We start from the raw sequence: 13,636 nt of genomic DNA on the forward strand, positions 1-13,636 counted from the left end.
GATAGTGTTGAGGATCAGTGGACGAAGTTCAAAACCGTCGTACATTATGCGTTAGATGAGTATGTGCCAAGCAAGATCGTAAGAGATGGGAAAGAGCCACCGTGGTACAACAACCGAGTTAGAAAACTGCTGCGGAAGCAAAGGGAACTTCACAGCAAACATAAACATAGCCAAAGCCTTGCAGACAAACAAAAATTACGCGAAGCGAAATGTAGTGTGAGGAGGGCTATGCGAGAGGCGTTCAATGAATTCGAAAGTAAAGTTCTATGTACTGACTTGGCAGAAAATCCTAAGAAATTTTGGTCTTATGTCAAAGCGGTAGGTGGATCAAAACAAAATGTCCAGACACTCTGTGACCAAAATGATACTGAAACAGAGGATGACAGACTAAAGGCCGAAATACTAAATGTCTTTTTCCAAAGTTGTTTCACAGAGGAAGATTGCACTGTAGTTCCTTCTCTAGATTGTCGCACAGATGACAAAATGGTAGATATCGAAATAGACGACAGAGGGATAGAGAAACAATTAAAATCGCTCAAAAGAGGAAAGGCCTCTGGATCTGATGGGATACCAGTTCAATTTTACACAGAGTACGCGAAGGAACTTGCCCCCCTTCTTGCAGCGGTGTACCGTAGGTCTCTAGAAGAGCGTAGCGTTCCAAAGGATTGGAAAAGGGCACAGGTCATCCCCGTTTTCAAGAAGGGACGTCGAACAGATGTGCAGAACTATAGACCTATATCTCTAACGTCGATCAGTTGCAGAATTTTGGAACACGTATTGTGTTCGAGTATAATGACTTTTCTGGAGACTAGAAATCTACTCTGTAGGAATCAGCATGGGTTTCGAAAAAGACGGTCATGTGAAACCCAGCTCGCGCTATTCGTCCACGAGACTCAGAGGGCCATAGACACGGGTTCACAGGTAGATGCCGTGTTTCTTGACTTCCGCAAGGCGTTCGATACAGTTCCCCACAGTCGTTTAATGAACAAAGTAAGAGCATATGGACTATCAGACCAATTGTGTGATTGGATTGAGGAGTTCCTAGATAACAGGACGCAGCATGTTATTCTCAATGGAGAGAAGTCTTCCGAAGTAAGAGTGATTTCAGGTGTGCCGCAGGGGAGTGTCATAGGACCGTTGCTATTCACAATATACATAAATGACCTGGTGGATGACATCGGAAGTTCACTGAGGCTTTTTGCAGATGATGCTGTGGTGTACCGAGAGGTTGTAACAATGGAAAATTGTATTGAAATGCAGGAGGATCTGCAGCGAATTGACGCATGGTGCAGGGAATGGCAATTGAATCTCAATGTAGACAAGTGTAATGTGCTGCGAATATACAGAAAGATAGATCCTTTATCATTTAGCTACAAAATAGCAGGTCAGCAACTGGAAGCAGTTAATACCATAAATTATCTGGGAGTACGCATTAGGAGTGATTTAAAATGGAATGATCATATAATGTTGATCGTCGGTAAAGCAGATGCCAGACTGAGATTCATTGGAAGAATCCTAAGGAAATGCAATCCGAAAACAAAGGAAGTAGGTTACAGTACGCTTGTTCGCCCACTGCTTGAATACTGCTCAGCAGTGTGGGATCCGTACCAGATAGGGTTGATAGAAGAGATAGAGAAGATCCAACGGAGAGCAGCGCGCTTCGTTACAGGATCATTTAGTAATCGCGAAAGCGTTACGGAGATGATAGATAAACTCCAGTGGAAGACTCTGCAGGAGAGACGCTCAGTAGCTCGGTACGGGCTTTTATTGAAGTTTCGAGAACATACCTTCACCGAAGAGTCAAGCAGTGTATTGCTCCCTCCTACGTATATCTCGCGAAGAGACCATGAGGATAAAACCAGAGAGATTAGAGCCCACACAGAGGCATACCGACAGTCCTTCTTTCCACGAACAATACGAGACTGGAATAGAAGGGAGAACCGATAGAGGTACTGAAGGTACCCTCCGCCACACACCGTCAGGTGGCTTGCGGAGTATGGACGTAGATGTAGATGTAGATGAGAACACTTGCTCAGTTCAGAAAAGCGGAGTACCGTTTGCCTCCAGCCATGGCCACAGAGGCATGTCGCGTAGTCCCTTGCTCGACATGTCAGAGGAACAAAACGTTGTGAATGGGGTTTCCAATTACAAGTTACGAAATACTGGCCTATCCTACTCTCACACCTTGGAGGTGGGGTCCCACGTGCCATTGGATATTCAAGGGCCACTGAGAAGCATGTCATAGATTACGATTGTGCACTCATTTCTATTCCTCCGATTACAGCGCCCTCCGCAGCAAAACAAAAACAAAAAAAATAATGCTCGAGACAAAATATTTCTAGATCTTGCCGTAGAATCATAATCTGCAATAATAAAATGAGGGTTCCCACTGAAGTTTTCGAAGTTAATCCCCGCCACCCACGCACAAGGTGGGGTGGGGGTCGAGTGTGGTATCATTGGATGTTTCTTTGCATTAGAAGGTATTAGGAAAGTACGAGCAAGGGCATTGTCTGAAATGAGCTGTTCAAATGCAGGACGCTAGTACACCCAGGAAAGATCGGTGTTATAGCTGTAAATCGTCGTAGCTGTGTTCGGAAAGAACCGAAAGTTCCCAATGCCCATAGAAATCACTGAAGCAGAAATGATTATTGGTACTGAAAGCTAGTTAAAGGTGTAGATTAAACTCAACTGACATTTAAACCAAAGACCTAACTGTGTTCAGAAATGACAGACTAAATTCACTTGGTGGTGATCTGTGTATTACTGTTAGAAGCAGTTTCTCTTGTAGTTGCTGTGGGTTAGTACGGATAAAGATTCTACTTGACAACTGGAATAAATTATAATTGGTTCCTCTTATTACTCCCCCCCCCACCCCCCACCCCTCTCGCAACTTACATGATTTGGTTGCTGAAGGGTTCATGGAAAATTTTAATCCTAGTCACATTTTCGAATAGGTACTCAACTCACAAATTATGACGATGACTTCAATTTACCCTGAATACGATTACAAAAATACGTGTTTGAAGTCAGTGGTAGACATGAAATATTGTCCAAAACACTTCCTCAAAAATCTATTTAGTGCTGTTAATTCAAGTGTCACATGAAGTATGATTTGTGCAAATAGTGTACATCTTGGTGACAAGCAACCCTCAGCAAACAAATGTATTATGACATCAGCCAAATGTGGCTCACATTCAAAGAAACAGTGTTGACAGCAATTAAGAGTCTTTTATCAAGTACACTAATAAGAGATGGAACAGATGCCATTTGGTACACAAAACACATCAGGACACAGTTGCAGAATCACATAAAAAAGCATGTCAGATTTGAAAGAGTTCAAAAACCATAATAAAGGCAACTGTTTACAGATGCTCAAAGCATACATGGACTTCAATGCAAAGTGCCTTCAACAGTTTCCTCAATGACACTGCCTCAAAATCTGGCACAAAAGATTCTGGTCCTACATAAAGTATACTAGTGGCAAGGCACAATCAGAATCTTAACTGTGTGATAGCAATGGTAATGTTACTGAGAAAAGCGCTACTAAAACAGAATTACCAAACACAGTGTTTCAAAATCGCTTCACCAAACATGATGCAGTAATTATACCAGAATTCAAATCACGGCCAGCTGCCTAAATGAGTCTTATGAAGTAAATACCAACTTACAGTCAGTTAACCAATTCAAGTCTTATCCAGACTGTATACCAATTAGGTTCCTTTTGGAGTATGTAGATGTAACAGCTTCATACACACATCAAAAAAGTTTTGCATCACCTCAGTTCAGAGAGTTCCAGAACCTGTATAGAAAATTGGAATATAGATCAACATAAACATCATTTCAGCCCTTTTTATTGCTCATGAAAATCACATATTGCATGCTGTACCACCAAACAATAAGACCTTCAGAGGTGGTGATCGATATTGCTGTACTCACCGGTACCTCTAATACCCAGTAGCACGCCCTCTTGCATTGATGCATGCCTGTTTTCGTCATGGCATACTATCCACAAGTTCATCCAGGCACTGTTGGTCCAGACTGTCCCACTCTTCAACGGCGATTCGGCTTAGACCCCTCAGAGTGGCTGGTGGGTCAAGTCGTCCATAAACAGCCCTTTCCAATCTCTCCCAGGCATTTTCGATAGGGTTCATGTCTGAGGAACATGTCGGCCACTCTAGTCGAGCGATGTCGTTATCATGAAGGAAATCATTCACAAGGTGTGCACGATGGGGGTGCGAATTGTCGTCCATGAAGACGAACGCCTCGCCACTATGCTGTTAATATGGTTGCACTATCGGTTGGAGGGTGGCATTCACATATCGTACAGCCGCCACGGCACCTTCCACGACCACCAGCGGTGTACATCAGCCCCACATAATGCCACGCCAAAATAGCAGGGAACCTCCACCTTGCTGCACTCACTGGATGGTGTGTCTAAGGCGTTCAGCCTGACTGGGTTGCCACCGAACACGTCTCCGATGATTGTCTGATTGTAGGCATATGCAACACTCATCGGTGAAGAGAATGTGATGCCAATCCTGAACGGTCCATTTGGCATGTTGTTGGGGCCATCTGTACCGCACTGCATGGTGTCGTGGTGGCAGAGATGGACCTCGCCAAGGACATTCGATCGCGAAGTTGCACATCATGCAGCCTATTGTGCACAGTTTGAGTCATAACATGACTTGCTGCGGCTGGACAAAAAGCATTATTCAACATAGTGGTGTTGCTGTCAGACTTCCTCTGAGCCATAATCTGTAGGTAGTCATCCACTGCACCAGTAGCCCTTAGGCGGCCTGAGTGAGGTGTGTCATTGACAGTTCCTGTCTCTCTCAGTGTCTCCTCTGTGTCCGAACAACATAGCTTTAGTTTACTCGGAGACGCCTGGACACTTCCCTTGTTGATAGCCCTTCATGGCACAAAGTAACAATGCAGACATGATCGAACCGCGGTATTGACCATCTAGGCATGGTTGAACAACAGACAACACGAGCTGTGTACCTCCTTCCAAGTGGAATGGGTGGAACTGATCAGCTGTCGAACCCCTTCCCTCTAAAAGGCACTGCTCATGCATGGTTGTTTATATCTTTGGACAGATTTAGTGACATCTCTGGACAGTGAAAGGGACTGTGTCTGTGATACAATATCCACAGTCAACACCTATCTTCAGGAGTTCTGGGAACTGGGGTGATGCAAAACTTTTTTTGATGTGTGTATTTAGCAATCATATACAACGACCCACGTGATGAAAGATTTGTATCTAAAGACTGAAAAGATGTACAGGTCACACCAACAACATTGTAGATTCAACTAAATATCTTGAGATTACAACTGGAAACAAATTAGAAGCATCACACAGGCAATGTTGTGGCGAAGACAAACCAGAGACAGTGTTTTGATTGGCTGAACACTTAAAACTTGCACTACATCTATTAAAGAGACTGCCTACACTACACTTGTCCACTCACTCTCTGGAGTGTAGTTGCACGTTATGGGATCATTATCAAGTAGGATTGAAGGATGATATTGAAGAAGTTATAAGAAGGGCAGCTCATTTGGTATTAATTCCAAATAAGTGAGAGAATGTCACAGGTATGGTAAACAAAATGGGGTGACAATAGTTAAAAACAAAAGTGTATTTCATTTCTGAGAGATCTTTTCACAGAATTCAAATTACCAACTTACATTTTCTTGACTTCCACCTACAAAGGGAGAGATGACCATCATCTAACCTAACCTAACCTAACCAATAGCAGAAGAGATTTCACAGCTCCCACAAAAACGTGTGTGTTCACTTTTTCCACTCACTGTTTGAGAGCAGTATGGTCTAGAAATAGTCTGAAAATGGCTCTCTGAACCCTCTGCTAAATACTCACACAGTATTGTGTAATGAAAACAATATTTCACACTGAAGCCATTGGTAGCTTGTAACCACACATTCACTATTCTCTCTCAATTTGCTGATATACCGACTCATATTTATGGGAATGTTTTTGCTTCTGTTGTCATATACTTTAACGTGTCGGTTTTCACTATTAATTATGGGACACCCAATTTACAAGCGGCAGAAATCAATTTGACAAAACCAACAACATTAATTCCAAGTTTTACAAATTAGCAGTTACTTCTTTTTTTAATTAAAGGGGGAAAATGAAATGGTACAGAAATGATAGATGCATGTGTAAAGCAACAATATAACATGATATATTGTGCACAACTGCCAAGAGATATTTGGTAAGGATTGGTTTTGATGGACAGTTTTAGTGAAGTAGAGCTTACTTGGAAATGTATACTAAAATAAGTGATGAATAAATGTTGCTTTGTCTATAAAGTAAAACTAGGAGACAAGTGTATTGCCATATTGTAGCCGACCACAAGATGTACTGTTTAGCAGTCTAAATACCCACTGTCCAGTTTAGATATTCAGTATCAGATGCAGCTGCAAGATCTAATCTCACTCATATGCCATGTAAAACAAGCTCAATGAAATTAATCAGGAATAATGTGATACAAATAGTTGAGGTGATCAGGTTTGGATACATACACTTAGCAGATCTGATGGTACAGTTATAATGTTTCAAAAAATAAACATTTATAAATTAAGATACAAGATAATGCCAGAATTGGGTACCCATCTTTCTGTGACAGGTCACTGCTACCATTATTTCATCCAAACATTCGGTGTTGCACAGGGAACATAAGGGCAATGTTCTTAATATTCTCTAAGAACTAAAGATTATTGTGCCTTAAAGCAATCTCCTAGTCTATTCTCAAAACCAAAGTCGAATTGAAGCTTGCATTGATCTCAGCTAATTTTGATTATCTCAGTGAATAACCTGGCGTGTTCACCTGGTTGTGTACTGCCTGCTTTGCCCCCTGCCCCCCCTCTCCCGCTCTGTCTTTGGTTCTTTTTATGATTTGATATGTTGTGTGTTCCTCTTAGTTTTTTCAAAGAGTTTTAATATTTTTAGCAGTTTCCCGCATTACTCCACTTATAGCTTCCAATAGTATCCAGTTTATATTGTCAATTGTAGTATTTGACTTTATCATCTCATGTGCACCCGATTCCAAGTGTTTTCCTCACACTCAAGAGGTCACCTGAGCTCTTCTGCACATGTGCCACCTGTCTAGTGGCCCATCATATGCTTCCGCATTAGTTTACAGACAGCCGAGATGCTGCCCTGTACTCTACTTGTCAGATCCCCTAAAGCATGGTATGGTTTTCTCCGGTTTTTTCTGTTTTCTCCCATTTTCTCCATGTTGCACCATATTTTAACAGTTTATGTACATTCCTTTTTAGGTTCCAGCTATTGTCTCCTTTCTACATTAGTTTATTATGGGCTGTGGCGTGATTTGAGTGTGTTGTGAAATTCTACAAATAGGGGAAAAGTTTGATACCAATTGTTCTCCAGAATCACATTGTAATTTTAAGTATTGGTTACTGACGTATTTTTATGTTACTTACATCCAGCTACTTTTGGCAAGGATCTGACGTTTTTATCCACTTTTGTCAAATGGTTCAAATGGCTCTAAGCACTATGGAACTTAACATCTGAGGTCATCAGTCCCCTAGACTTAGTACTACTTAAACATAACTAATCTAAGGACAGCACACACATCCATGCCCGAGACAGGATTCGAACCTGCAACTGTAGCAGCAGCGCTGTTCCAGACTACAGCGCCTAGAACCGCTCGGCCACAATGGGCGGCCTATCCATGTTTGTCACTTCCAGGTATTAATTGACAGTTTCTTTCTGTTCAGGACTTCCCCTGATATGACAAATGTTACAAAACTGGCCGTATTTTTTAAATAAAGTAACCATATAGCTGCAGTGGCATTTTTTACTAAACATAAATGCCAAGATATAAAATATAGTATAAACAGTTAAATCACACCGTGAGAGGATCTGAATCAAGCAGAACATAACATAACAGTAATTTTTTTAAAGTGACAGGCATGGTTATTTATATTTAAGACTGTCAGAAATTATTTTATTTATTGAAATTGCAATTCTGAGCAACATTTGCCTTCAGGCAACCAAATAACAGTACGTACAGTGCTTCACAAAATCTGAAGTTAGTATTATTCAAAATAATAAATAACGTTATTACATGAGGGCTGTGGACCCACTCACATCAAACTTCGAGGCCTAAGAGGGTTCTGTAAGTATTAGGATGAGACTAGCTTTGAAATGCAGGTAGAGACAATACACCAAGACGATGGATAAAATGAGCCTTAACATTTTCCTGTAGTAACAATCCAACAAGCTGCAAATAGTGACTAATTTTAACTCAAGATAGAAGATTAAACATCCTCAATTTGACACAGTCAAGTTCGGATTTTAAATCAATTTGTCACAGCACTGTTGGTAAGACAGTTTTGCAGAAGGAATTTATCTAACAATGAAAATGATCAATTACTGAAATATAATGTAAATAGATAGATAAAAAAATCCACTCACCAAGTGGTGGCAAAACACACACACAAAAAGATTTAACCTTTACAAGCTTTTGTAGCTAGTGGCTCCTCCTCCTCGTAGAAGAGTTGAAGGGGAAGGAAGAGGGGCAAAGGAAAAGCGATGGAGAGTTTTCTCATCCTGTAAGTCTTCCCCTGACGCGGGGTCCTGGATGACTTTTCTGAAATGTACCCCTTTCCCTAAACCTCTCCAGTCCTTTTCCTTCACCCCTCTTCCTTCCCCTTCAACTCTTCTGCCTGAAGAAGAAATCTATGGCTGCACTGTGTTTGAGATTGGTATATGAGGCTTATTAGAATCCTTGAGAAGTCTTTTTTTGCTTGATTATTTCTCATAACACTACAGCATCACTGAAATTTTGTATATTGGCAAACTGTCTCAACTAGTGTATTCTCAGGAACATCAACTGAGTCTCCTTAATTTGTAATCCAGATATGCAACTTTTAGAATACAATGCAGGCACAAAAAGCTTTTACAGTAATTCAGTACTGCACTTGTCCTTCTGAGTTAGAAACTAACACTTTAAGTACAATATCAACAATAGCATGCCGCTCTTACAAGACTGTCATATAACAGAGCAATGAAAGTGTGCCCTCTGATGACAAAACAAAAATTTTAATCTGTATTCCTCTCCCCCTCCCCCAAAAGAGTGAGAGCTCATAATTATAATCCACAGAAAACACCTTTACTGAAATGAGCAATCCCGTTAATGTTTCTTCCATTTCTAGACTTTTGATTGATAATGGAATAAAATATTCTAATCACAATATATTATATAGTAGTGTACTGAAAACCAAATGCCAATAACTCTGCAGAGAAAATAGGACTCAACCATCCATCAAATATAGTATCGAAAAGTATTTTTTTTATTGTTGAGCACAGTTCGATCTTCCTCTCCACAGCAGAGATGTAGTAAAATATACTCACCCACATTACGCAAAATTAATTCATAAGAGAAAATATGCAATTCTAACTTAGCCAGGGTCAGTCCAGATCCAAAAGGATGGAGAAATATGTACTTTATTTAGTTGTGTCTAAACTCGAATCCCTTCGCTAACTCATTATTTCCACGTAAAGCAGAGCTCACTAATATGCAGTTACACGATTGGTCTCAACAGCGGTTCTATTACGTAATTTATGTGTTTGTTTCTGCACGTCATTTTTGTTATGCAGCCTCTTGCTTTCTTATTTTTGATGACAGCTTAATACTAGATGAAACTATAAATGTGGGTATCACTCCAAAACACCATCCTTTTATTGTGAACAGCACAGCCTTTGAATGCGGCTCAACATTCAATAATTAAAACATCACTAAAAAATACCAGATGTCTTTGTTTCTTAAAATAGTTGTCAGAGTTTATAATATATTGATACAAACTTTCAACAGAGGAGAAAAGTAAGTTTTGGAGCACATTATCTCCACTCTAATTCCTTGGATATAGCAAATGATCAACAACAGATTAACTACTAAAGGTAGTTTACCACAAAAATATCAGTACTTACTCTAAACAATTATCTGTATTACTCCTTTCCTCAAACAGAGTTTCTTATTAATGAGACAATAGTTCTACAGAAAGAAAAAAAAAATGAGGATTCATATTTTCTTAACATAGTCATCCAGAGTTAAATGAACTTCAAACAAATGTAAAATTTATTTGTAGTTATGAATCTTGTTTTTCCCAAACCTGTTTAATCACATTCATTTCTGTACATTTCCAAGGTTGTGTATCACACTTCAGAAGCACCTTCAATTTAATAAATTAGCTTATGCCATATCTACATTTTAAATGAAATCCAGGTGAAAATAAGAAGGCACGTGGAAATTAATATCTCTTTCTTCCAACTTTTAATTTTTACAATAATTTTAAACAAAGTATTCAGTTTATGGTCAACAAAATAACAACACAATTAACCACACATGAGAGCAGACCATTCTGTCTCATGGAACCAAGTCCCAACACACTAATCTGATTCTCTCCCATTACTAACAAACCTCTGAAGTTTTCACTTTTTTCATCTTGCATTAAATATTTCAGCACTCACTCTTTACTTACACACGGTATTCACAACTGTACTTCTCACCATTTATTTTTATGTACATAATAATACAAAAACGAACTGACCTCTCTCACCGGACAGTATAGAACAGTAAAAAATCCTGACGTTTCCTCTGAAAGTTCAATGGAGGGAATTCTAAAATTCTTGGTCACAGGCTTTGTAAAAACAATGTGAGGCCCATTCCAAGTCTCATTGAACTGTTGAACAGAAATGAAGACAAGAGGCAAAAGAAGAAAAAGAATCACTACCATAAGAAATGGAATGGGCCAAGCAGTCTTCTTATGAACAATCAACAGAACCATCAGGCTTGGAAAAAATTATTTAGTCAATATACACAAATTATACAAACATACATACTTACAGATTTCATTACACAAACATTATAACAGCTCATTCAAATGTTCCATTTCACATAACACACAAAAGAGCCCAATCATGGCACACACTGTAACAGTTTATCAAGTTCTCCTAATCAAAAGCAGAACTTAAAAACAAGCAAGGGTAACAAAAATTCAAGTTTCTGAAATTCCATACCTTCACACATCCTAGAATATGAATTGTCCACTGCAAATAGATCTGAGACCTGATTACTGTACATGAATACTAAATGTATTTACACTTGCAATTAGTTGCAATGGGAGTTTTGAGTTCATGAAATTGACAGAATTTTAATTCTTCGGGATATTCCTCTTATCTCTTCTCAACAAGTACATGTAGCTGAGATGGTGAAGAGACTAGGAACACATACTGTACACAGACATTAAGTACTCTGTGCCCTACCGGGCAGTTTAAACAGGTCACTGCCAGCTTTCGGGAGGGAAATTGTTCACCTCCGCCAGATCCTGTACCTGGGTGCCATTGACACTGTAAGATAACTTCATACGTAAACGCAGCATCCCCTGAAAGAGAATTGTATGACTGTGAGACAAAAAATTATCTTTAAAGAATTAAAATCACAATTATACTCCAAGCTTTTTATCTAGGTTCATTTTAGCTAATTTTACTGAAATTAGTATTGTTAATATTTGTGACCATTTCAATTACGTTATTCTGTGCATACAAATAAGTATTACCCATATTGCAACTGTATATTTATATCATTTCTTATTACAGTACGATAAACTAAACATGCTGCCAAGAAAAAATCTCTCACAACTGAATGGGAATATTGAGAAGCCCCACAGTCCAAAACACTAAATTTTTCACAAAATATAAAACACAATTCAAATCTCAAAATTATACTGAAATTTCATTTTCCTTCTCATTTTTCATTAAAATGAATGTAGAGTAACGATTATCAATGGACTGTAGACAACCTCGATAAATTTTCTTGATGTTAAATTAAAATTTATACAGTAAACACGTGGGCTTTCTCAATATTTTGCAATAAATAAGTTTAAGTCATTATATTGCTAATATGGACAAAAATCAAACATACTACACCTATTTTCAATTATCTTTGGCATTACACTACACAGATGTTCAATCTTTGACACACGTTGGCCAGTTGCATATGTCAGAGTAGAAGATCTGGGTGATTTCTTCTTTTGGTGGGAATAGCTGCAGGTCATGTATTTTCTTCTCATTTATAGGCTCACGATCTCGATAAGCCTGACTTATAAAGCTTGATGGAATTACAAATGGATCAGCCATCTGGAATGTTTGTTCTTCTCTTCCATCAGTGAATGGACTAACTTTTAACAATACCAAGATTTTCATGTGAATAGCACAACTGTTTGAATTGTGTTACATGAAGTCCTGTTAGCTATTTCTTTGTGTAGCCTTTCTAGGGTTTCAACGGAAATAGCATTCATTCGTATAACTTTGCCCACCATTCCTTAAAACTTAGGACCTTTTCGGCTTTTGGTATTTTCACTTCAAATTTCAGCTTTGCCATGGACGCTATTATTAACATTCTTTCAGCAAATATATCCTGTATGTCTTTCTAGTTTCCCTTTTTATCATGCTGAAATCTCTATCATGAGGAAGGTAAGAGTGGCCCCTGATTGGAAAATAATGCATGATGAACTGAATCTTCCCTGTGCCATAAGCATTAAACAAAATATCACCATTGAATGCTTTTTATCTTGATGTCCACAAGAGTTGGAGAACAAGTGAAGCTGTTTAACAAGTTGTACAACATTTTCATTTATAAAACCAAAAGGAAATGAATGGACTTCATTGGGCTCCTTCCTGGTATTCCTTCATGATTGAGATAAAACCTGGTACTTTCACTCCATAAGTCATGCACACTGAAGTCATTTACTGAAAGCCATCAACCAAAATGTGTCTTTTATTGGTATCTGATGCAACTGCAGTTTCTGCACAAAATCAATTGAGAGGCTTGCAGTGGTAGAATCTGTTTCAGTTTTCTCTTTAACTGCATGTAATTTTTTGAAGAATTTATTAGCATGCCTGTTGCGCAGTGATAATTGAATCGCAATTTTGAAACGATACTAAGTTTTAGGTTGGAGCTCACCTGCAATCATAACCATGTTGTTTTGGTTGCACTCTATCTGCTTTCTAATTTATGTATGCTTCATTTATTTGTTCTTGCTAATTTTATGGCTGTTTATTTCAGAAACTTCAGTGCATGTTTCCTCTTCTTCATTGTTTCCTGACATCTGTCACTAGCATCACCAGTGTCTGACATTTTAAAACCACCAACAACATAAATAAATTAAATCAAAGAGTAAGAGACAGTAAAGATTGTTCCCTCTGTTTAAAACAATGCTGACATCTTGAAAATGTTTGAGAAATCCCATATCTTTTGGACATGTGGGTTTTCTCTTCAGTTTAAATGACAAGGGCTACATGACAACCAGAAAATGCCACAACATCTGGGGTTTCTGCCAGGAGACAAGATACTGGCAGAAGTAGAGCTGTGAGGACCGGGCGTGAGTCGTGCTTCGGTAGCTCAAATGGTAGAGCACTTGCCCGTGAAAGGCAAAAATCCCGAGTTCGAGTCTCGGTCGGGCGCACAGTTTTAATCTGCCAGGAAGCGCACACTTCGCTGCAGAGTGAAAATCTCATTCTGGAAATATTTCATCAATTTTCTTGTGTGCTTAAGTATAACCCATCATTCATTAACAATGAAGAGCTTG

The 13,636-nt window shown here is 39.0% G+C and overlaps 1 protein-coding gene across 5 annotated transcripts in view; it reads right to left on the reverse strand.

Annotated features, from left to right (window-relative positions):
• Nucleotides 1-10,293: 10,293 nt before the first annotated feature.
• Nucleotides 10,294-13,636, reverse strand: part of LOC124791610 (AP-1 complex subunit gamma-1) — a 177,979-nt gene continuing 174,636 nt past the window's right edge. For all 5 annotated transcript variants that reach the window (XM_047257877.1, XM_047257875.1, XM_047257874.1 and 2 more), the window contains one exon: nt 10,294-11,431. In XM_047257877.1, coding sequence (XP_047113833.1) covers nt 11,330-11,431 — 102 coding nt within the window. In that variant the 3' untranslated portion in view covers nt 10,294-11,329. The remainder of the gene's footprint in view (nt 11,432-13,636) is intronic.

The sequence above is a fragment of the Schistocerca piceifrons genome, chromosome 1, assembly GCF_021461385.2.
Source record: "Schistocerca piceifrons isolate TAMUIC-IGC-003096 chromosome 1, iqSchPice1.1, whole genome shotgun sequence".
NCBI classification, from domain to species: Eukaryota; Metazoa; Arthropoda; class Insecta; order Orthoptera; family Acrididae; genus Schistocerca; species Schistocerca piceifrons.